This window comes from Aquarana catesbeiana, linkage group LG06 (genome assembly GCF_042186555.1).
Source record: "Aquarana catesbeiana isolate 2022-GZ linkage group LG06, ASM4218655v1, whole genome shotgun sequence".
NCBI classification, from domain to species: Eukaryota; Metazoa; Chordata; class Amphibia; order Anura; family Ranidae; genus Aquarana; species Aquarana catesbeiana.
Genome location: NC_133329.1, coordinates 333,789,847 through 333,814,445, shown reverse-complemented (window position 1 = coordinate 333,814,445; position 24,599 = coordinate 333,789,847). Strand labels below are relative to the sequence as shown.

At 43.5% G+C, this 24,599-nt stretch overlaps 1 protein-coding gene across 4 annotated transcripts in view; it reads right to left on the bottom strand.

Annotated features, from left to right (window-relative positions):
• The window catches only part of ATF2 (activating transcription factor 2), a 198,095-nt gene that overhangs the window by 25,606 nt on the left and 147,890 nt on the right, over positions 1-24,599 (bottom strand). For all 4 annotated transcript variants that reach the window (XM_073633852.1, XM_073633856.1, XM_073633853.1 and 1 more), the window contains one exon: positions 18,327-18,432. In XM_073633852.1, the coding sequence (XP_073489953.1) occupies positions 18,327-18,432 (106 nt within the window). The remainder of the gene's footprint in view (positions 1-18,326; positions 18,433-24,599) is intronic.

The following is a 24,599-nucleotide window of genomic DNA, read 5'->3' as shown; positions in this document are numbered from 1 at the left end:
ATCTATCTAAAGCTGTAAAGAAAAGAATGCTATACTTACCTATTCTACAGATGCTCCAGTCTGTTCCCATGGTGAACTGTCAGCAGTGGCTTCAGTGTGTAGGAGAGGCAGCCGATAACAGAAGCTCCATAGTAAGTCTATAGGTTTGTTTCTGCTGCACACAGAGCTGGAGACTAGACCAGAGCAGCTGCAGAATAGATAAGTATAGCGATCTTTCGTTTACAGGGTTAGATAGATTAGGCTTAGAATGGGGATGGGAGTAGGTTTAGAGTTAGTTAGGTTTTGCCTTTACTTCCACTTTAAGTATTTATATTTTGCTGAAATATCTCAGCCCAGAGTTAAGCACTTGGAAATTTTACTAGGAGTTTGCAAGTCTAATGCCTGTAAGGCAAACTGTTGTTTGCTGCACACTGTGCAAATGGGCACATGCATGAGAAACTTGCACTAGGGTTTGTGTAGATGGGCAAATGCTGCATTCTCTCAGGTGCATATAACTTGCATCCGAGATAAGCGTAGGATGCTTTTGAATCCTTTCATTGATTCTTTTGACCTCCTTCTAAGGGCCTGTGTTCAAAGGCTCTTTTTTCACTTCAGAACTGCTTCTTCTCCCATACAACACAATAAGGATGGAAAAGGAGCTTAAGGGTCAGTTCACACCAGATGCAGTTCTGTGCGCTTTTTTTCTGCACTAAAAATGCAAGCACAGTGATTTTCATGTATTCCAATGGCTCTAGTTCACACCAACGCAGTCAGTTTCCGGTCAGTTTCTGCACTGGAAACTGACTGGAACTGACTGCACTGGTGTGAACTAGAGCCATTGGAATACATGGAAAACACTGTGCATGCATTTTTAGGGCCAGTTCACACCATAAAAATGCACTCCGGATACGTTCCGGATCGTTTTTTGCTTATAGTTCACACCACACGCAGTTCCAATGCGTTTTTGATGCAATTTGCTAGGTTCCAGTACAGTTCTGTGCAAAAAAAAATGCAGCACACTCTACTTTTTTTTCTGCACTGACCGCAACTGACTGTCCGGAAACTGACTGTACTGGTGTGAACTAGAGCCATTAGAATACATGGAAAACACTGCATTTTAGTGCAGAAAAAAAGCGCACGGAACCGCATCTGGTGTGAACTAGCACTGAAGCAGGTTGATGCAAGTTAAAGCGGGGGTCCACCTATCGTTTTTTTTTTTTTTTTTGAGTTCATTCACAAACTTTTCTTCTCAGCATTACATACTCACATATTGTGTGTAATATGTCCCCCTGTGTCAGATTTCGTCGGAAAGAATAACTTATATTATTCACTGCAGGCGGTTTCCATCTTCATTGTGGGCATTTGAAGCCCACAAGCATTTATTTCCTGGATATGGTGAATGCTGTGCTCCCAGCATTCACCGCTCGTTCCCGCACATGCTCAGTGGCATCCTGGGAAGCCTGAGACTAGCTCCCAGGAGTCTGGGAGAGGCTAGAAACACGCCTACTCCCACGGGAGGAGAACCAGGAAGTGCAAAGAAGAATAGAAAAATAAAAGGTAATTACGGCGATTTAAATTTTTTTAAACGGCATGTCAGCATCTAGGCAAGGAAGAGAATACATACAGATATTGTTCAAAATTTGGGTGGAGCCCCGCTTTAAAAGAATCTGTCAATAACTGTCAAGGATCTCAGAAGGATCCAAAACTGATGTCAAATGCTGGAGGAAAAATAGGTGCATTTGCCCATAAACACAAGCTCAAAGTCTGTTGACATAGACCCTTAGCTGCATCAAGTTCCTTTAAATTCCTGTTGGCTTGCAGCTCTGACGCAACCAAAAGCCTGTTTACCCAGATCTTTATTTGTCAAGTCTGACAGACTTAAAGATTGAGCAATTTTTAGGCATTTTGCATTGGCACCCTTGAAGAAACCTCAAGGCACCCCAGGGTGCCTAGGCACTCTGGTTGAAAAAGACTGCTATAGAGGAGAGAGTGCTGCAGATAAACAGGTACAATATATGTAGGAGGATTTGTTTCTTCTCTGTGCATTGCCTGATACTAGTCACTTCACTGGGTATAAGTAAGGTTTAAAACCACTTTAAGCATATCTTAGGGGTTAGGGTGCTAATATTTTAATCCACCAGTTGAAATTCCTGCATCAACTGAGCTAGGGGCCACAAACAAAAATATTAGTCTGTGCATAGCTTTTTTTTCTTACAGTTTCAAGGAGCTCTGAAATGATTTAGTTTTGCATAGGAACAAAGAGGTAGATCTGTGGATGGGAGCCAGGTAGACAGCATCATGTAGTGAATACGCTAGGGCAAGATTTTTCTTTATCAAAATGGGCTGGCCAATACAATAAAAATATTTCTGCTATGTATAGATTTTATAGATTTTCATTATTTCAATAATAGTCTCCTTTAAATATTAACATATTTCCTACACATCCTGAACTAAAAACATATGGCACAGCTAGGCCACACACCATCAAAGTAAATATATTTACTGAATTGGTACACCTCCCTTATTTCTGCTTTCCATTCTAGACTGAAACAATTGAAATAAAACGGTCTTCTCCCTGTGATCTCTAATATATATTAACAGGCGCAGGATTGTTCTTTTAAATTTTCTAGTGTAAACAGTTTTTAATTCAACTAATGCAATATAATTATAGATGTGATGTAAACACGCTTTGCAATGATTCTGTGGCAAATAAAGATGATTTTTCACATTTATGGGGCTGCCTTTCCATTAAATAGCTCATGCGATGTTTCCAACACCTGACTGTAATGGTGTGCACTCAGGAGAATAAGCACTATTTAGAGTCTAAATGCCACCAGCTGTTCCAGAGATGTACAAATTAATTGGGCTCAGGACATGAAAAACATCCACTATTGCATACGCTGAATCTAATAATTTAGCAATTCCGAACAGATCCTAAAAAGATAATTAAGACGAGGAAGAAAATACATCACTGTAAATTGTACATGGCAATTGCGCAAATTGCTCTGCCAACCAACAAACATACTGGAATAGTAAGATAATGATGATGATGTTTTAACACATAGAAGAGTTAAGGCCGATCGCTGCTATGTTCTAAAGAGACTGGCAATCATGATCCAAGCGGTTATTAGTGAACATGTTTTCTACTAATATCCTGTGTAAAGGTGGTTGTAAGGACACCCCAACTTTTACAGCAGATGTTCTGATCTAACCATTAGCAGAAGATTGATGCTGAATAAATGTAAAATAACCATACTGGCAAAGAGTTATGGCTGCTTTAATTTAACCACTTCAATATAGGGCACTTTCGCACCTTCCTGCCCAGGCCAATTTTCAGCTTTCAGCGCTGACACTTTTTAAATGACAATTGCGCGGTCATGCTACACTGTACCCAAACTAAATTTTTATCATTTTTTTCCCACAAATAGAGCTTTCTTTTGGTGGTATTTGATCACCTCTGCGGTTTTTATTTTTTGCTAAACTAATAAAAAAAGACCGAAAGTTTGAAAAAAAAAGAAGTTTTTCTTTGTTTTTGTTATAAAATTTTGCAAATAAGTAAGTTTTCTCCTTCACTGATGAGCTGCACTGATGGACACTGATAAGGCGGCACGATGAGGTGGCACTGATGGGCATTGATAGGCGACACTGATAGGTGACACTGATGGGCACTGAAAGGCTGCACTGATGGGTACTTATGGGTGGCACTGATAGATGGCACTGCTGGGCACTGATAGGCGGCACTAATAGGTGGCACTGATGGGCATTGATGGCTGGCACTGATAGATTTAACTGATAGGCATCACTGGTGGCACTGGCAGGCATTTTTCTTTGGCACTGATTGACAGCTGCCTGGGCACTGATTGGCATTTCCCTGGTGGTCTAGAGTGGCATACCTGGTGGTCCAGTGTGATGGCCATCCATGGTGGTCCTGGCGGCATCCTGGAGGTCCTGGGCGGGCATCCTAGGGGGGGCTGCGTTGATAAACAATCAGCACAGACCCCCCCCCCGTCAGGAGAGCAGCTGATCAGCTCTCCTCTACTCGCGTCTGTCAGACGCGAGTGAGGAAAAGCCGATCAACGGCTCTTCCTGTTTACATCGTGATCAGCCGTGATTGGACACGGCTGATCACGTGGTAAAGAGTCTCTTTCAGAGACGCTTTACCTAGATCATAGTTGCGGTGTGTCAGAGTGACACGCCGCAATGCGCGCCCCTAGGGCGCGCAACGGCTTGATATCCTGAAAGATGTCATATGGCGTCCGGTCAGGATATCGCAACCACGTTGCCGACGTCATTTTGTTATATGGCGGACGGCAAGTGGTTAAAGAGCACCTGTAGGTTTAGGCAAATAATTTACAGGAGGAGGAGGCTAGGAAAAATAGGCACGGTCATTCTTATTTATTTATGAAGGTTTTAGTGGGTTTTAAAAGGGTAATATTATAGTAGTAATAAACCCAAAATCAATCATTAATTATATTGCAGCTTACCAATTCTTAAGCCGGCCATACACAAGGCGAATTCTGAACTAATTTTCTTTCAAAAATTGTAACCAAAGAATTTTCTTTCAAATTTCACACCATTAGCGGGCTATAGCAACAGCTGATTTTCGTGCAGCCATCAAATTTGAGTGATCAGGCATATTGATAAATTTTGGAAAAACTAACAAATTTCTAATCAATGATGGGCGAATCGTGCAAGAAAAATAATCGAAAAAGAAATGCGCATGAGCTGTGACCTGGAAGGAAAAGAAGATTTGCGGCCACGAAAATTCTTTTCTGTAGCAACATGAGGTGAAATTGAAGGGTTGGTTGGTCCAATTTTGAAATCAATGGTGGCGTCATCGGACAAAACACACAAAATTTCTGATTTTCGAAAGAAAATTTGTTCGGAATAGGACCCATGTATGTGATGGGTGCATGGGCATTAGATGTGATGTCTGAATTAATTTTCTTTGTTAGGAGTTCTTACGTCTATTTTCATCTGGTGATCCAGCCAGTAAATCTGTCGTTTTCAACAGGACAAACTCTCCAGCAGAATGTATCAGTTACAGTGCTCAAAATTATCAGCTTTTATTATTATTATTATTATACAGGATTTATATAGCGCAAACAGTTTACGCAGCGCTTTACAACATGAGGGCAGACAGTACACTTACAATACAAATCATTACAGGAGGGATCAGAGGGCCCTGCTCGTTAGAGCTTACAAATCTAGAAGGGAGGGTCAAGTGTAAACAAAAGGTAATCACTGTGGGGGGTGAGCTGATGGAGAAAATGAAATAACAGTTGTTGTTAGGTGTGGGTAGGGTAGGCTTCTCTGAAGAGAAGGGTTTTCAGGGATCGTCTAAAAGCTAATAGAGTAGGAAATAAGCGAACAGATTGGGGTAGGGCATTCAATAGGAATGGAGAGGCTTTGGAAAAGTCCTGGAGGCGAGCATGGGAGGAGGTGATGAGGGAGCTAGAGAGCAGGAGGTCTTGAGAGGAACGAAGAGAACGAGTAGGTTGGTATTTAGAGACTAGGCTAGTAATGTAGCTGGGGCCTAAATTGTGGATGGCTTTGTACGTAGTTGTTAGTATTCTGAATGTAATTCTTTGGCCGAGCAAAAGCCAGTGGAGGGATTGACAGAGAGAGGTAGCAGACACAGAGCGATTGGTAAGGTGGATGAGTCTGGCAGCAGCATGCATGATGGATTAAAGAGGTGACAGACTATGTAGGGGTAAGCCAATGAGAAGGGAGTTGTAGTAGTCGAGGCAAGAGATGACCAGCGAGTGAATTAAGAGCTTTGTTGTGTCATTGGTTAGAAAGGGACGTATTTTGGAGATGTTGCGAGGTTGAGGCGGCAAGATTTGGACAGTGATTGGACGTGGTGCTTAAAGGAGAGTTCGGAGTCCAGGACTACATCTAGAACCTTGGCATGTGGGGATGGGCTTATAGTTGTGCCATCGATTTTGACAGAGAGATCAGAGGAAAGGGCAAAATTATAAGTTTTGTTTTGGATAGATTGAGTTTGAGGAAGTGGTGTGACATCCAGACTGATATACCTGATAGTAAATTAGTCACACGTGAGGAGACAGAGGGAGTGAGCTAAAGGGTAGAGAAATAAATTTGGATGTCTTCAGCGTATAGGTGGTACCCAGATTTTAATTTAATCAATTTATTTATTTTTAATTTATTTATTTTTAATTTATTTCATTTATTTATCATTAAATTGTATTTATTTATATAAAACCTTCATCCCAAAATGAGGGGTGAAAAAACTGGAGTTAGCTGGAGTTTGATTTCAACCTATTAGTGTATTTAAATCTGCTAGTACATCTAACAATCCCCTCTGCTAGATTGCTGTCCAAAGGTGCCCCCTGTGCTCCTTCATCCAGAGTGGGGGCACTCTAATGCCCCGTACACACGGTCGGATTTTCCGATGGACAATGTCCGATCATGGCGTGTTGTCGGAAATTCCGACCGTGTGTGGGCTCCATCGGACATTTTCCATCGGATTTTCCGACACACAAAGTTGGAGAGCAGGAGATAAAATTTTCCGACAACAAAATCTGTTGTCGGAAATTCCGATCGTGTGTACACAAATCCGACGGACAAAGTGCCACGCATGCTCAGAATAAATAAAGAGATGAAAGCTATTGGCCACTGCCCCGTTTATAGTCCCGACGTACGTGTTTTACGTCACCGCGTTTAGAACGATCGGATTTTCCGACAACTTTGTGCGACCGTGTGTAGACAAAACAAGTTGAGCCAACATCCGTCGGAAAAAATCCTAGGATTTTGTTGTCGGAATGTCCGAACAAAGTCCGACCGTGTGTACGCCCTATTATAAAGAAGGTGTGTTACTGGCCAGATTAGCAGGTGAAATCAGAGGGGAAAAGCCTAAGAAAAGAAAACTGATGCAGAGACTGCATCTAAATGACTAGTAAACTGCAATATATTACATTTTTGGTTTTGGGTTTAATACCTCTTCATTAGGTACTGTACCTCTCAAGTCTACCAAAGTGTATAAAATAACATTAATGGCCAAGAACAGTGCTTGTCTTTACTTTCTCTGTGCCTGGAGAGGTCCTTGCATCCTAGGCCCAGAGTGCCTTAGCTTCTTTCTAAGTCATGATTAAGCCTGCCTCCTCCTGGCACCAAGCCATGCCTGTTTAGCATTTTATTCAAATAAGCAATTGGATGTGCCTTCTATTTACTGAATAAACCTTATGATTGAACAATTCATGGACCTGTTTGTTGTATAATACCTGTTATTTAAAGCAGAGGTTCACACAAAAATTGAACCTCCGCTTTTCGGAACCCTCCCCCTCTCCGGTGTCACATTTGGCACCTTTCAGGGGGGAGGGGGTGCAGATACCTGTCTAAGACAAGTATTTGCACCCACTTCCGGCATAGACTCCCACAGGAGTCTATGCCTCTTCCCGTCCCCACCGCGCTGCCTGCTGGGACACACACGGGTCCCAGAGACAGCGGGGACCAGTTAGGAAGCGCAGCATGACTCGCGCATGCGCAGTAGGGAACTGGGAAGTGAAGCCACAGCGCTTCACTTCTTGATTCCCTTACAGAGAATGGCGGCGGCAGCACCCGAGGACCGAGGGACGATTCGGTCTCGGCTGCCGACATCGCTGGACCCTGGGACAGGTGAGTGTCCTTATTTTAAAAGTCAGCAGCTGCAGTATTTGTAGCTGCTGAATTTTAAATTATTTTTTTTCGCGGGACTCCCTCTTTAACTGGCAGATACTGGAATCTCAGCAGTCAGTAGAGGCTATGCCATTGTACGCCATTTCATAGCTGTATGCCAGGGAAAGGTGTTCAATACCAAGAAAGGTATTGCTTTATTATTGACTAGAATACAAGATCCCGAGGCAAAATGAACTAAATGGAAGACAGGAATGGACTGGCCAGTCATGTTAGATTATACACACAAGTTGACCTGACAGGTTCAGTTTAATTGTATTTAAATACTATTCAAGAACTCTAGGTAAATAGCTAAACTCACAGTAGAAATATGGGAATCAATTTACCTTTCAAAAAATGTGTTATTTGGTTCAGCCATGCTTGTGATTCATACACCTTGCTCCGTTGCATAGTCAGGCTGGTGACAGCCAATATTCCCTAGACTATGGGAGAGTACTATCACTTTTGGCAAAGAGAGAGAAAAATTGTCTCAGACAGATTCTGCGAAAGTGTCTCACATGCATTATAAAAGTGGCTCAGGACGAGCCAAATTCAAGTACAAGTTCAAGACAACTATATGAATTTGGCCTATGCTTTACAACGTTTAGAATGCACCAGACATAGTTTCACAAAATCTGCCTGTGCCAATCATACAGTATCTCACAAAAGTGAGTACACCCCTCACATTTTTAAAAATATTTTATTATATCTTTTCATGTGACACTTTGCTACAATGTAAAGTAGTGAGTGTACAACTTGTAGAACAGTGTAAATTTGCTGTCCCCTCAAAATAAGTCAACACACATTCATTAATGTCTAAACTGCTGGCAACAAAAGTGAGTACACCTCTAAGTGAAAATGTCCAAATTGGGCCCAAAGTGTCAATATTGTGTGTCCACCATTATTTTCCAGCACTGCCTTAACCCTCTTGGGCATGGAGTTCACCAGAGCTTCACAGGTTGCCACTGGAGTCCTCTTCCACTCCTCCATGACGACATCATGGAGCTGGTGGATGTTCGAGACCTTGCGCTCCTTCACCTTCTGTTTGAGGAAGCCTCACAGATACTCAATAGGGTTTAGGTCTGGAAACATGCTTGGCCAGTCCATCACCTTTACCCTCAGCTTCTTTAGCAAGGCAGTGGTCGTCTTGGAGGTGTGTTTGGGGTCGTTATGTTAAAATACTGTCCTGCGGCCCAGTCTCCAAAGAGGAGGGGGGGATCATGCTCTGCTTCAGTATGTCACAGTACATGTTGGCATTTATGATTCCCTCAATATACTGTAGATCCCCTGTGCCGGCAGCACTCATGCAGCCCCAGACCATGACACTCCCACCACCATGCTTGACTGTAGGCAAGACACACTTGTCTTTGTACTCCTCACCTGGTTGCTGCCACACACGCTTGACACCATCTGAACCAAATAAGTTTATTTTGGTCTCATCAGACCACAGGACATGGTTCCAGTAAACCATTTCCTTAGTCTGCTTGTCTTCAGCAAACTGTTTGTGAGCTTTCTTGTGCATCATCTTTAGAAGAGGCTTCCTTCTGGGATGACAGCCATGCAGACCAATTTTGGTGCAGTGTGCGCTGTATGGTCTGAGCACTGACAGGCTGACCCTCCCACCCCTTCAACCTCTGCAACAATGCTGGCAGCACTCATACATCTATTTCCCAAAGACAGCCTCTGGATGTGACGCTAAGCACGTGCACTCAACTTCTTTGGTCGACTATGGCGAGGCCTGTTCTGAGTGGAACCTGTCCTGTTAAACCGCTGTATGGTCTTGGCCAGCTCAGTTTCAGGGTCTTGGCAATCTTCTCATAGCCTAGGCCATCTTTATGTAGAGCAACAATTCTTTTTTTCAGATCCTCAGAGAGTTCTTTGCCATGAGGTGCCATGTTGAACTTCCAGTGACCAGTATGAGAGAGTGAGAGTGATAACACCAAATTTAACACACCTGCTCCCCATTCACACCTGAGACCTTGTAACACTAACGAGTCACATGACACCAGGGAGGGAAAATTGCTAATTGTGCCCAATTTGGACATTTTCACTTAGGTGTGTACTCGCATTTGTTGCCAGCGGTGTAGACATTAATGGCTGTGTGTTGAGTTATTTTGAGGGGACAGCACATGTACACTGTTATACAAGCTGTACACTCACTACTTTACATTGTAGCAAAGTGTAATTTCTTCAGTGTTATCACATGAAAAGATCTAATAAAACATTTACAAATGTGAGGGGTGTACTCACTTTTGTGAGATAGTGTGTGTATATATATATATATATATATATATATATATATAAATAAATAATGTACACACAGCACCCCATATTGACAGAAAAACACAAAATTGTTGACATTTTTGCAGATTTATTTAAAAAGAAAAACTGAAATATCACATGGTCCTAAGTATTCAGACCCTTTGCTGTGACACTCATATATTTAACTCAGGTGCTGTACATTTCTTCCTATCATCGTTGAGATGGCTCTACACCTTCAATTGAGTCCAGCTGTGTTTGATTATACTGATTGGACTTTCTTAGGAAAGCCAAACACCTGTCTATATAAGACCTTACAGCTCACAGTGCATGTCAGAGCAAATGAGAATCATGAGGTCAAAGGAACTGCCTGAAGAGCTCGGAGACAGAATTGTGGCAAGGCACAGATCTGGCCAAGGTTACAAAAAAACTTCTACTGCACTTAAGGTTCCTAAGAGCACAGTAGCCTCCATAATCCTTAAATGGAAGATGTTTGGGAGGACCATAACCCTTCCTAGAGCTGGCCGTCCAGCCAAACTGAGCTATCGGGGGGAGAAGAGGTAAAGAAGAACCCAAAGATCACTGTGGCTGAGCTCCAGAGATGCAGTCGGGAGATGGGAGAAAGTTGTAGAAAGTCAACCATCACTGCAGCCCTCCATCAGTTGGGGCTTTATGGCAGAGTGGCCCGACGGAAGCCTCTCCTCAGTGCAAGACACATGAAAGCCCGCATGGAGTTTTCTAAAAAAAAACACCTGAAGTTCTCCAAGATGGTGAGAAATAAAATTCTCTGGTCTGATGAGACCAAGATAGAACTTTTTGGCCTTAATTCTAAGCGGTATGTGTGGAGAAAACCAGGCACTGCTCATCACCTGTCAAATACAGTCCCAACAGTGAAGCATGGTGGTGGCAACATCATGCTGTGGGGGTGTTTTTCAGCTGCAGGGACAGGACGACTGGTTGCAATCGAGGAAAAGATGAATGCGGCCAAGTACAGGGATATCCTGGACGAAAACCTTCTCCAGAGTGCTCAGGACCTCAGACTGGGCCGAAGGTTTACCTTCCAACAAGACAATGACCCTAAGCACACAGCTAAAATAAGGAAGGAGTGGCTTCACAACAAATCCGTGACTGTTCTTGAATGGCCCAGCCAGAGCCCTGACTTAAACCCAATTGAGCATCTCTGGAGAGACCTAAAAATGGCTGTCCACCAACGTTTACCATCCAACCTGACAGAACTGGAGAGGGTCTGCAAGGAGGAATGGCAGAGGATCCCCAAAAAGGTGTGAAAAACTTGTTACATCTTTCCCAAAAAGACTCATGGCTGTATTAGATCAAAAGGGTGCTTCTACTAAATACTGAGCAAAGGGTCTGAATACTTAGGAGCATGTGATATTTCAGTTTTTCTTTTTTAATAAATCTACAAAAATGTCAACAATTCTGTGTTTTTCTGTCAATATGGGGTGCTGTGTGTACATTAATGTGGAAAAAAATGAACTTAAATGATTTTAGCAAATGGCTACAAAGAGTGAAAAATTTAAGGGGGTCTGAATACTTTCTGTCTCCACTGTATATATATATATAAAATTGTATAGTATGTGCTTCATCTGATTGAAAAACATTGTATTGTGTGGGCAAATATCAGCATTCAGTAATTATTCAATGCAACCCAATTCCATATTATGACAGTGAATTTAGCTATAATAATTGCGCAATGCCACAAATACATTCTTGGCCGGATTAAAATACACCCGGCTTGTTTACAAGGATATGGGAAGCATATCAAAGACAAACAGAGCGTACAATGCCAGATCTGGGGAACGTCTATCTGACATTATGTGGGTTTATCAGATGTAAAGGATAATAGCCTCATCCTCTCTGCAATCATTGTTAATACCAATCTCCAACATATGCCTATACCCATCCAATTTACTGCAAAATGTTATTCTGCAGCCCTGTCAGATGACTGCGCATCCATGGAGTAAGATTTATCAGCTCAGAAATGACAAAATCAGCTCTCTCAATATATATGGCAAATGGAAAGTTGCCTTTACCGCTCAATTCTTTTAAATTAAAAAATATTGCCTGCTCTGATAAAACAGCTTAAAATGACTACAAGTAAAGATGGAGGCTATTAAGTTTTATCGCGAGCACCTGAGGAACTGTTTGCATGCAATACAAAATGTTTCTTTATCCTCCTGAATTACTGACACTGGCAAATTAAAATGAAGTGCTTGCATATGGCAGGGACAATCTTCACATTTACAAATATCCCGGAATATCATTAAATCATAAAGGAGAAAGCTGTGGGTTATATATTATGAGTGTTGCCTAATGCATTCCCAGCTTTGTTATTTGTTAAAAATTTGTGTACCAGGGACAAAAATTGGCCATTTATTCAGCAGCAGCAGCTGGTTGGAACATTGTACATCACAGCCAAAAACACGAGAGAAAAAGAAATGGGAAGACTCAATTAACCTTCCAAATGTCACTGAGGTGACTAGTCACATCTTGATGTTAAGACATATGACAGCTATTTATTCACTGTATATTCTTTGTGTATACAGAAGGATGATGTAGGCATAATCATGCATTGGATAATGGCACCATTATTTAAGGTAAATTAGACAATGGTAAAAACTCTAAAATTTAGCTGGTTCACAGGCAAGCCCTTTTGACCACACAGTTGTTCTGTACATCCCCGTTCAGTCAGTCCCATTCATTTCAGTTGTGATGTAGTTACTGCACAGACACAGCCACTGCTCCCAATATGACAGCCGTGTCGGTGCAGTTCACAGCCCGAACCCCACACCCAACTCACATGAAAGACTGCCTGCACACAGATTCCCAGAACACCTGTCCGGGCAAACATGGCCCTAACATGGACGTACAATATAGTATGCTTGTGTGAAAAAGGCCTTAAACACCAGTGTTAATTTTGGCAGTAAATTTCGATTTAGTGTTAGTCTTATGCCACGTACACATGATCGGAATTTCGGCCCGCAAAAGACCGATGAGAGTTTTTCATCAGAAAATGCGACCGTGTGTATGCTCCATCGGTCTTTTGCTGGCGAAATTCCAGCCAGCAAAAGATTGAGAGCATGCTCTCAATTGTTCGGTCAGGAAAAGTCCCTATCCGTAAATGCGATCGTCTGTGACAATTCCGACGCGCAAAATTCCTACACATGCTCGGAAGCATTGAACTTCATTTTCTCGGCTCGTCGTAATTTTAGTCGTCTAAAAACTAATGGGTGTAATTAAATTGTAATGCATTAGTTAACATTTCTCTACAATTTCCAAACTCATTATATACTGCTGGAGTGAAAAATCGAATATGTTATTTATTATGGTATTGAGGTATGAACATGCACTACAGACCAGTGTTAATTTTGAAGTCAAATTTCAATTTAGTTTTAGTCTTTTGACTAAAATGGCATTTTAGTTTTAGTCCCATTTTATTCTTTTGACTTAAATGCCATTTTAGTTTTAGTCGTATTTTAGTCATCTCAGTTGTTTTAGTCATATTTTAGTTGACTAAAATAATATTCATTTAGTCAACTAAAATAATAACACAAATGCAACTTATGAAAAATTTTTTTTTTTTACTGGATATCCAATTAGATAACGTTCTGCAACAATGTGAATCCAGCTGTAAACGCACCTGAGCTGCCTAACGCACCAAAACGTATCAAAAAAGGTACATGCGCCACTTGTAACATCACAATGCATATAGCACAGTTGCACACTACCACAATGTAACAGTGTGAATTAGGCTGGGTTCACACTTGTACGATCACAGACATCACATGTGATTTGCACTGCATTGCTGGGCAGATCACATGCAATGTGTGTGCAATGCGAATTCAGCCATACAAACTGTATGGCTGAAATCACATCACATTCGAACCAAAATGGTGCAGGACCCTTTTTTGGTCTGCACTGGCATCAGATTGCATGGGTGTTCACACCTATGCGATCCGATTCCTGCCCCATTTAACAGTTCGCACTGCGATCCAATCTGGGGGTGTTATTAACTTTACACTGACACCGGCAGCAGTTCGCAGATGTCATTGTGAATCGCCGGTGATTCAGGTGCGATGCGGGAACCGGCACAGGAACCACGCTGGTTCCCCCATTGCACCAGTCTCAACCAAGCCTAAAGAGTCTAAAGGAAAAAGGAGTTCAAAAGCACAAGAAGGGTAAATGTGCAGATATGAACGTATTGCACAGCAACATGTCTAGCAGCTGGGTGTCCTCTAAACATGTACGCTTGCCCAAGTATACATTATTAAGTGAACTGAGAGGGAGGAGAAACAGGTACCCAAACAGCTGCATATACTGCTTTATTTTTGAGGGAATAGAAATGATTGGACAAAGTGTTCAAACGTGTCCTGTTCATCTTTCATTTCCCCAATACAGTTGATGAGAACCATCAATTAGGGTTGGGTTATAAAAAACAAAACAAAAAAAACAATTTTTAATATTTGCTTGGTAAATTAATTATTAAAAATGTAAAGAAAAAATCTAAATATACAGTATTTATGAATTTCGAATGACTTGGCAAGGAGGCCAACTTTCTAAGGGACAACTGTTAGTCAGACTCATGACAAAAAGTTTTTTTTTTAATGGATTTTTTTTTCTTTTTTGGAAGAGTGATAAGAAGAGAGCTAATAATGAAAAAAAAAAACAATTAAAACCTATCTGAATATTATCAAAAGGCATGCGGTAGACACAGAAAACCTACAGAAAAAAAACTTTCTGATCTAAAGAGTCCAAAACAATTTTTTGGGCATAGCACAAAGTCCTATGTGTGGCAAAAAGCCAACACTGGATGTAACCATGAGGACCCCCCTCACAGTTAATAAGAATGGTGGTAGCATTATGTTGAGGTGATGTTTTTTATTGGCAGAGACTGGGAAACTGGTCAAGATTGAGGGCAAGATGAATAAATCCAAACACTTAGCAATGCTGGCAATTCTAGGGCAATTCTCTCCCAGTCTCTAAGAGAACTAAGCGTGGGCAGGATTTACCTTTCAGTATCAATGTATTGACACATGTATCAAATGTTTGATACAGGGTTAGTACCTTTCCCTGTTTAAAGTGACTGTAAACGTTTTTTTTCCCAACAATATACATCTAACTTTACCTGCTCTGTGTAATGGTTTTGCACAGAGCAGCCCTGATCCTCCTCTTCTAGGGTCCCCTGCCGGGCTCCTGGCTCTTGCTCTGCGAGTACCTTCCATAGGAAGCTGCTTCCTATGGGGTACTCTTGTGGGCTCGAACCCAAGCCATGCTGCCTGCGTCTACAGGCCCGGACAGCGTGGCTTGGCGCTCCCCCTAGTCCCTCGTCAGAGGATTTGATTGACAGCAGCAGGAGCCTCCATGTCCACTGAGGAGGGGATGAGAGAAGAGAGCCACTGCTCTCAGGCAGAGCACTGGATAAAGATTGGGCTCAAGGAAGTATAAGGGAGAGCTGGGGGGGATCCTTTGCACAGAATGCATTAAGGTAAAACACCTTAAATTTGTGCTATGGTTTCTAAACAGCATTGCCAGATAGCTGACCCCACCGACCTCTACTGCTATCGGACAGCACTGGACAAAGGAGATGCCACCAGTTTTAAGTGATAGCTCAGTTGAGAGGGAGCATGAACAAGAGAGCACACAATGCCCGCACAGCCCCCTTTTAATCATACAACCCAGAATGCATTAAGGTAAAACACCTTAAATCTGTGCTATGGTTTCTAAAAAGCATTGCCAGATAGCTGACCCCACCGACCTCTACTGCTATCGGACAACACTGGACAAAGGAGATGCCACCAGTTTCAAGTGACAGCTCAGATGAGAGGGAGCATGAACAAGAGAGCACACAGAGCCCGCACAGCCCCCTTTTCATACAACCCCGTCTGCTCCCTTACATGCACATAAACACTAGCTTGACTGCGCCCAGACCTTCATGCTATTTTTCAAGAGGAGATAAAATATTAGGCTGTTGGCTTGTGAACAGCAGCTGCAGAGGAGCACGGTCATTCACAAAAACACAAGCCCAACAACACAAGTGACCTTCTACACTCGTCTCTCTGGGACAATTATAGTATCTGGCTTGTGTTGTTGCGGGCTTGTGTAGTATTTTATGTACAAGTAAGGTAGCAAAGAGGAGGCAATATTACATAGAGGGCAGGGCAATATTACATAGAGGGCTGCAGAAAGTAGAGGGTGTGGGGGCTTCAATGCTGGACTACTGCCCCATAAGAACACCCACAATTTGGGCTTCAGCCTGGGAAAGAGCTACAGCCCGCTCTGACATTAATAAAAATTTCAGTTTTATACCTAACCACTGCCTAGATTAAAACTGCGAGAAGTGTGATGTGCACTGGATCCACTGGGGGATTTAACAAGTATTTTATACCTGTGGCAATACCCTAAAAATAAATGTAAACACACAGCCAAATCTACATCAGAGTGGTTAAAAAAAACAAAGCAGAACCTAGATGTCTTATTATGGTAAGACAATGTTCATTCTAATCTAGCTGATAATCTATGGGAAGATTAAAAAAAATGTTTGCCAACAGTTCCCATCCAATCTGAATGCAAGAGAAATTTTACCAACAAGATTGGGCAAAAGCTGATTGCAGGATCCAAATAGCAAAGCTGGGAGAAACTGAGCCCAAAATACTTGCAGCTGTAATAGCTGGCAAAAGTGGTTCTACCAAATCTTACTATTTGGGTGAATGCTTATGCAACCAACAAATGTTTGCATTTTTTCAAAAGTAATTTTCTGTATCAAATTAAAACATTTTCACCATTTTAAAATGTTAAAGCGTAACAAAAGGCAAAAGCATATTTTTTCCCATTTTGAATAGAGTAAGGGAGGGTTATAATAACCCCTATCATTTTTTTTTTTTTTTGCCATCTGTGTCTCATTGGAGACTTCCTGTCCCATATCCAAAACAGGAAGTGGAAGGAAATCCCTCCAAAGTGAAGGAATACCTGGGAGTCACCAGGATCACTAGTGTCCCCATTGGAAGATTTCCCTCTAAAAGTGTTCTGATGTCAACCTAAAATGTGGGATTTTCTTCTACTTTCACTTTCGATGATAATGGTAAACTACTACTTTTGCAAGCTAGTGTATTTATACCGCATTCAACAATATTGAACTAGTTAATTGCTCAGTATGACTTGGTTGCTCCTTTCTAGCCAGACAACTTGTGACAGAGGGGGTGCAGTACCAGAAAAGCAGGTGTGGAGGAAGTCCAGGTGTTCTTTGGCAGTCCCTATTTATTTAAAAAGAGATGTTTTGGTATTTTTTTTTTTAAATCATACTTCCCTACAGTAGGTGGATGCAGCATCATTCTGATGCTACATCTGTCCCCTGCTGGCTCTAAGACTGAGAACCGAGGAAAGACCACTGATCACTTTGCACTGTGAGCAGAGAGCTGGTGACTGTTAGTCACCGCCTCTTTGCTCTGCCCCCGTGCTCACTGGAGCGCTGGGCTGTTGAGGGGGCGGGAGTGGCTGGCTCAGGCTCTCAGTGGATCGCTGAGAGAGTCCAGGCTCCTGGGCGGATCTTGACCATATGGCTGCGATCTTTCTGCAGCCTCTGTGATGTCAGCTGATAGCAGGCTTCAGCCCGCTGATGGCTGAAAACGGGTCACAGGAGTTCAGAACAAACTGCACACCTGTGATCCACAGGACAAGTACAGCCCAACGAGCTTGGACTGTACTTCTCCTTTAAGGAAAATATTTTAGGAACCTATTTGCTATTTTTTCTCATGCAGCCACAGCTTAAGCCATACTCGTATCCATCAAAACTCCAACCAGATCCACCCAACAATGCCTATATTTGGGCTATACTTTAGCAATTTTCTGTAGGAAGCAAAAATTAAAACAATTGTAAGCTATGACATCAGTTACCTTCAAACCAGCAATACATCAAAATTCTGTACATGTAGAACTGACATTTTTAATTCAAGGCGTGGGAATAAATGAAAATAAAAATCCACATTCATATATTTTTATGCATCTTTCTCCAGACACTAGAGAGGCTTTTGAGTGTGTTCAGCATATGTTAATCATACTCTACACCCCAAATCTGAAATGCAAAAACTTAAGGGATTTTCCACATACAATACTAATTAAACAGCATTCATTGAAAAAAATGTTTAAAAGCTTAAAGTGCTAGAGACATACAGTGGCGTTAATCAAGTGTAGCAAAAAAATATTACTCAGAGGAGAGTGGAAATTAATTCTGTTTAAACAGCATCTAAATGTAGCGAGCAATAACCTTCCCCTATTTTCTATATTTAATGTTAAAACACTAGAAGTGTATGTGCACCTCCCTGTATTAATAGAAGCGTGGTTCATTTTGGCAGTATTTCACTGACGTAGCCCAAGGCCATGGGTAATGGAACATTACTCACTATGATAGCCAGATTTCTTCTGCATGGCGGTTACAGGGCAATCTTTATGAGCCAGAAGAAGCTGTTTCAGCTGTGCCACTTCATTTCTCAGCAGGGTGACTTCATTCTAGAGGTAAAGGGGAAAACTTTCTCTTTAGAAACGAATGGAAGAAGTTCTCAAAGTTCACAGAAAAGTGCTAACATCCATACAGCAAGTTGATGCTTTTCAGAAGAACTTTGCAGTATTCAATATAACTTTATTAGCGCATTTACAGAATATGACTTCACAAAATGTACATATTTTTTTACAAACAGAAAGTCAATCTACACTTAGACTGAATCATCTTCTACTCATGAAAAACTGGGTGCCAAAACTGCTGCAACTCCACCCACCAAAGCATTTTTGGGGGGACTTGTCCCTGTTAATTTACTTTTATTTTATTGTGGTGTGGTTTCAATGTGATCCTAACAGCCCCCCAAACGCAGATCGCAAACGCAGTGCAATTGCCTGCTGCAGATCACATGGTACCATATTGCCATGCAATCTGGCAGAGCGAGTTTTTTAAAAGCAGTACATGCACGACTTTCGATGTGAACCAATTGCACTGCACTGAATCGCACTGGAATGCGAACCATGTTCCTTTGTAATTCAGGTGTGAACTGGCCTAAAAATGAATGGAACTTTCAGTTTAAATCAGCAAACGTGTTTCCAAGTGCATCAAAACAAAAAAGAGTGCAAAGTCTTAAGCCTCACCCGTACCACCAGAACGATCCGCTTGGTTGAATGAGAAAAATTATAGCTCATGTCTGTTGCTGTACTAACAAGCTGATGTTAGTAAGGCAATCTCCCCTGCTGTTCTATTGTGCTCTGCCAGCGGGATAGCACCTCCCCCCCCCCCCCCCCCCCCCCCCCCCCCCCCCCCCCCCCCCCCCCCCCCCCACCCAGAACACTCCGGTCAGCGCTCTCAACCATTGGCTGAGAGCGCTGATCAGGCGCTGGTCAGCAGACCTTTTTTGGTCATGAGCCTTCGACAGTAGCCAGCCAACCAGCTGCCATACACACGGGCCAAATGCCAGCCGACATTCTGCCCATGTGTACCAGGCTTAAAGTGATACGAAAGTCTTGTTTTTTTGTTTCAAAATAACAAACATGTTATACTTACCTGCTCTGTTGAAGTGGTTTTGCACAAAGCAGCCCAGATCCTCCTCTTCTCGGGTCCCTCTTCAGTGCTCCTGATCCCTCCCTCTTGCTGAGTGCCCCCAAAGCAAGCAGCAAGCTATGGGGGCACCCGAGCCGAGCCGTAGCTTCGTGTATCGATTCAGACACATAGCCGCCGCCCAGCATCTTCTCTCTCCTCATTGGCTCACTGACTTTGATTGACAGCAGTGGGAGCAAATGGAGCTTTGCTGCTGTCTCAGCCAATGAGGGAGAGTCCGGACAGCCAAGACTCTCATGCAACAATGCTGGATCTAGATAGGGCTCAGGTAAGTATTAGGGTCCACAGTGTGAGTAGAAAAAAAATGTTCTCTGTCAGTAAGCTGCAGGGAAACACCCTGGCCCTATGTGTGAAAGCAGTGGTCTCTCTGCAAAGATTAGATTTACTTCCCACTGAGTCAACTTTATTAGCTCTCCCTGTTGATTGGAGAGCTCTAGCTGTGTCTCTGCAGGTGGCATCAGATCTCTGCACAGAGACCACTACTGCCATGGTAAGAGCAAGGGTCCTACTCTGCTGCATGTTGGCAAGGCATAGGCTTATCTACTCGGGTTGTACTGATTTCTAAAGAAAACCAACTGTAAGGCTTTGCACTACTTTTGTTTTTATGCACTTGGATTGTATTGTGCTGATTTAAATTACTAGTTCAGTTGGGCTATACATTACAAGAAATAAATAGGGGACAACTACGTCTCCTCCTAATACTCTAAAGAGAGGGAGAAAGACTCTGCAGTGGCAAGAGACAAAGCCAAAAAATGCAAGGCTGTGTTTTGCCTGTTTAATAAGATTCAGCCCACTGCCATCCCTCTATAATGGCGATATCACCGACCCTCTAGGAATACATAATGTTAAAGTGTTACTAAACCCAGTAATATGAAAATAGTTCATCCCCCCCCCCCCCACAATGCCCACAGCTTATAAATCTTCTTTTTACATTAAAATACTGCCACTATATACCTTTTTGAATGATCCGTATACCGCGGTTACATGACAAACTTCACAGTTTCTCTAGTGCTGAGAGTTCAGGAAGGAGGAGATTTCCACTGCAGCCTGTATACATGCCCACATGTGTGGTATCAATATCATGTGACCTGGCTATTTCTGAGAACAAGTAACTGTTCTCTCCAGTATAAAAAGACACAACTGAGCATGTGCAGGTTGGCTACTCTGACTGTGTTAGCTGGCCTCCCCCAGATAGACCGTGCAGGAGGGAAGGATCTGTGCATACAGGATCAAAGAGCCTTTTTACACAATGCAGAGGATTAACCTCTTAAGTTCCACAGTGAGTATAACAAGCATGCAATGCTGCATATACAGACTGATTTTACTGTTGTGGGTTTAGTAACACTTTAATACATATTAGGGCTGAAAAATTGTCAACGGTCAAATATATACTGCATCCAGAGCAATTGCACAGCTTAATTATTTTGAGTCATTCCTATTATCAGTGAAAGGATATGATGGCTATTAAAAGGTAAATCATTATCTCCTAGATTAGACAAATAGACCCCTGCAATCTACATTTGTTTTTGCAACCCTGTAGCAAGGTGCATTTTTTTGTATCACCTGAAATTAAAGCATTCATAAAACAGAATGTAATGCAAAATTACCTTATCATTCACAAACATGTATTTGACTAATTTCACATAGTACTAAACTGATATACAGTATAATGTATGTTCTGGAAGCTAGTGACATAAAATATAACAATGAATAAAAAGAAGGGAAAAAAAAACCCCAAACAATAGTGATATTATCATTGATAAAAATAATAATAGAAAAAGGGTGTTTTATACCTGCAGTAAAAAAAATTACACCTGGATCAAACACTTTCACTTTCTTTAAAACTATTATTTTCAGCCCTATGGTGTCTAAGAAACACATATTTGAAGTAGTGTATGAAATATGAACAAAGAATGTCCCTCTATAGTGTGTACTTGTCTCAATTAATCGCACTAAATGTCATTTCTGTGTGCTGCTTCATTCCTCTGTTATCAGCATAAGTCACTTCTGAGTTTTCCTAACACCAAGAGAAAAAAAAGGGGTGGGAGTTCCAGCATGCAACCTGTGATTGACAGCCTCAGCTCTGTTTCTGTGTGCTGTGTGAAGGGGTGTATCTCTAACCACCAATCAGCTCTCCTCACTGAGCTTTGCAGTGAGTAGCTTCAGCTCTCAGCCCTCTGTTTTCTAAAAGGTCAGACAAGCTTTATAATTTCTGGACTTTGAACGGATGCAGAGAAGAGAAGACTGCAGATAAACAGGTATAATGTATGAAGGAAGATTTGTTTCATCTCTATCACCTGAGCCCTGTCACTTCACTGGGTATATGTAATGCCGCGTACACACGGTCGGACTTTCTATCCTACTTGGTCCGGCACACTTTCCGACGGACTTTGTCCGCCAGGTGCGCCGGACTTTAAAACGGACGGACTTGCCCACACACACCCGGACTTTCCGGCGGGCTAAGTCCGCCCGTCTTTCCGACGGACTTTCGCCGGAGTTCCGGCGGACTTTCAGAATGAACGGACTTGCCCACACACGGACAAGTCCGTTCATTTTGAACGTGACTCAGGTGCGACGGGACTAGAAAAGGATGTCAATCTTGCCGCTTTTATCGGCGAGATTGACACCTTGCGAGCCCCGTCGCGGGGCATACCAGGCCCTTAGGTCTGGTATGGATTATAAAGGGAACCCCCTACGCCGAAAAAAACGGCGTGGGGTCCCCCCTAAAATCCATACCAGACCCCGATCCGAGCACGCAGCCTGGCCAGTCAGGAAAGGGGGTGGGGACGAGCGAGCGCCCCCCCCCCCTCCTGAACCGTACCAGGCCGCATGCCCTCAACATGGGGGGTGGGTGCTTTAGGGGAGGGGGGCGCCCTGCGGGGCCCCCCCACCCCAAAGCACCTTGTCCCCATGTTGATGAGGACAAGGGCCTCTTCCCGACAACCCTGGCCGTTGGTTGTCGGGGTCTGCGGGCGGGGGCTTATCGGAATCTGGGAGCCCCCTTTAATAAGGGGGCCCCCAGATCCCGGCCCCCCACCCTATGTGAATGAGTATGGGGTACATGGTACCCCTACCCATTCACCTAGGGAAAAAGTGTAAGTAATAAAACACACTACACAGGTTTTTAAAATATTTTATTAAACAGCTCCGGGGGGGGGATCTTCCTCCGGCTTCGGGGGTCTTCTTCCGGCTTCGGGGGTCCCTCCGCTTCATCTTCTCCCGGCGTCCGGTTGGTTCTTCTCCACTCTCTTCTCCCGGTGTTCCTGTTCTTCGGCCGGCTCCTCTGCTGTCTTCAAGTAGCTCTCTTGCCAGCAGAGGTCCGGACTTCTGGGCTTCTGGGCTTCTCTTCCCCAGATGTTGACACGACGCTCTCTCCTGCTGGACTGCTCTCCGAGGGCTGCGTTGTGACTTATATAGGTGAAGACCCCGCCCCCTTTTGATGTCACAGTCCCTGGGCATGCTGGGACTGTGACGTTTTAGGGGGCGTGGTCACTGGGTGATGTTGACCACGCCCCCTAAAACGTCACAGTCCCAGCATGCCCAGGGACTGTGACATCAAAAGGGGGCGGGGTCTCCGCCTATATAAGTCACAACGCAGCCCTCGGAGAGCAGTCCAGCAGGAGAGAGCGTCGTGTCAACATCTGGGGAAGAGAAGCCCAGAAGCACAGAAGCCCAGAAGCCCAGAAGTCCGGACCTCTGCTGGCAAGAGAGCTACTTGAAGACAGCAGAGGAGCCGGCCGAAGAACAGGAACACCGGGAGAAGAGAGCGGAGAAGAACCAACCGGACGCCGGGAGAAGATGAAGCGGAGGGACCCCCGAAGCCGGAAGAAGACCCCCGAAGCCGGAGGAAGATCCCCCCCCGGAGCTGTTTAATAAAATATTTTAAAAACCTGTGTAGTGTGTTTTATTACTTACACTTTTTCCCTAGGTGAATGGGTAGGGGTACCATGTACCCCATACTCATTCACATAGGGTGGGGGCCGGGATCTGGGGGCCCCCTTATTAAAGGGGGCTCCCAGATTCCGATAAGCCCCCGCCCGCAGACCCCGACAACCAACGGCCAGGGTTGTCGGGAAGAGGCCCTTGTCCTCATCAACATGGGGACAAGGTGCTTTGGGGTGGGGGGGCCCCGCAGGGCGCCCCCCTCCCCTAAAGCACCCACCCCCCATGTTGAGGGCATGCGGCCTGGTACGGTTCAGGAGGGGGGGGGCGCTCGCTCGTCCCCACCCCCTTTCCTGACTGGCCAGGCTGCGTGCTCGGATCGGGGTCTGGTATGGATTTTAGGGGGGACCCCACGCCGTTTTTTCAGCGTAGGGGGTTCCCTTTATAATCCATACCAGACCTAAGGGCCTGGCATGCACCGCGCTCACCGCAATAGGAAAATTTGTTTTTCCTATTGCAGAGAGCGCGAGATGCAATACCCTGCCCTCGCGTCGTATCTGGTCCGTCGGACCAGCCTACACACGAGCGGGCTTTCCGTCGGACCAGCACACACACGAGCGGACTTTCCGCCCGAAACTGAGTCCTACGGAAAGATTTAAAACTTGTTTCAAATCTAGGTCCGGCGGGCTTTTGGGAAGAAGTCCGCCGGAAAAGTCCGCCGCCGCCCACACACGGGCGGATTGTCCGGCACACTCTGGTCCGCCGAACCAAGTATGCCGGAAAGTCCGACCGTGTGTACGCGGCATAAGGGTTTACAACAGCTTTAACATTCCAAAATAAGATGCTGATAGTTACTTTTAAACTGGCTTACTGCTTATATTAAGGATAAAGTGTAAGGCATGAACCTTACAAAAGCTGTAAGACTTCCAGAGTACAATAAGAATGTACGGTAGTCAAGAAGGGAGTAACCCTCTCCCATGAAATGGATATAATCAGAGAAGAAAAGAGAAGAGCCCATTTAACACTCCTAATATTCAGTCATTATATTACAGAGCACTTTTTACTTTAGTGTCACATTCTAAAATATTATCTGCGACTTATTTAGCTTGTCCTTTTTTCCCTATGATTTAATAACATATACAGTAAAACAATGACATCAGAATACAAGAGCACACCGACATTAGAAGACAATTAG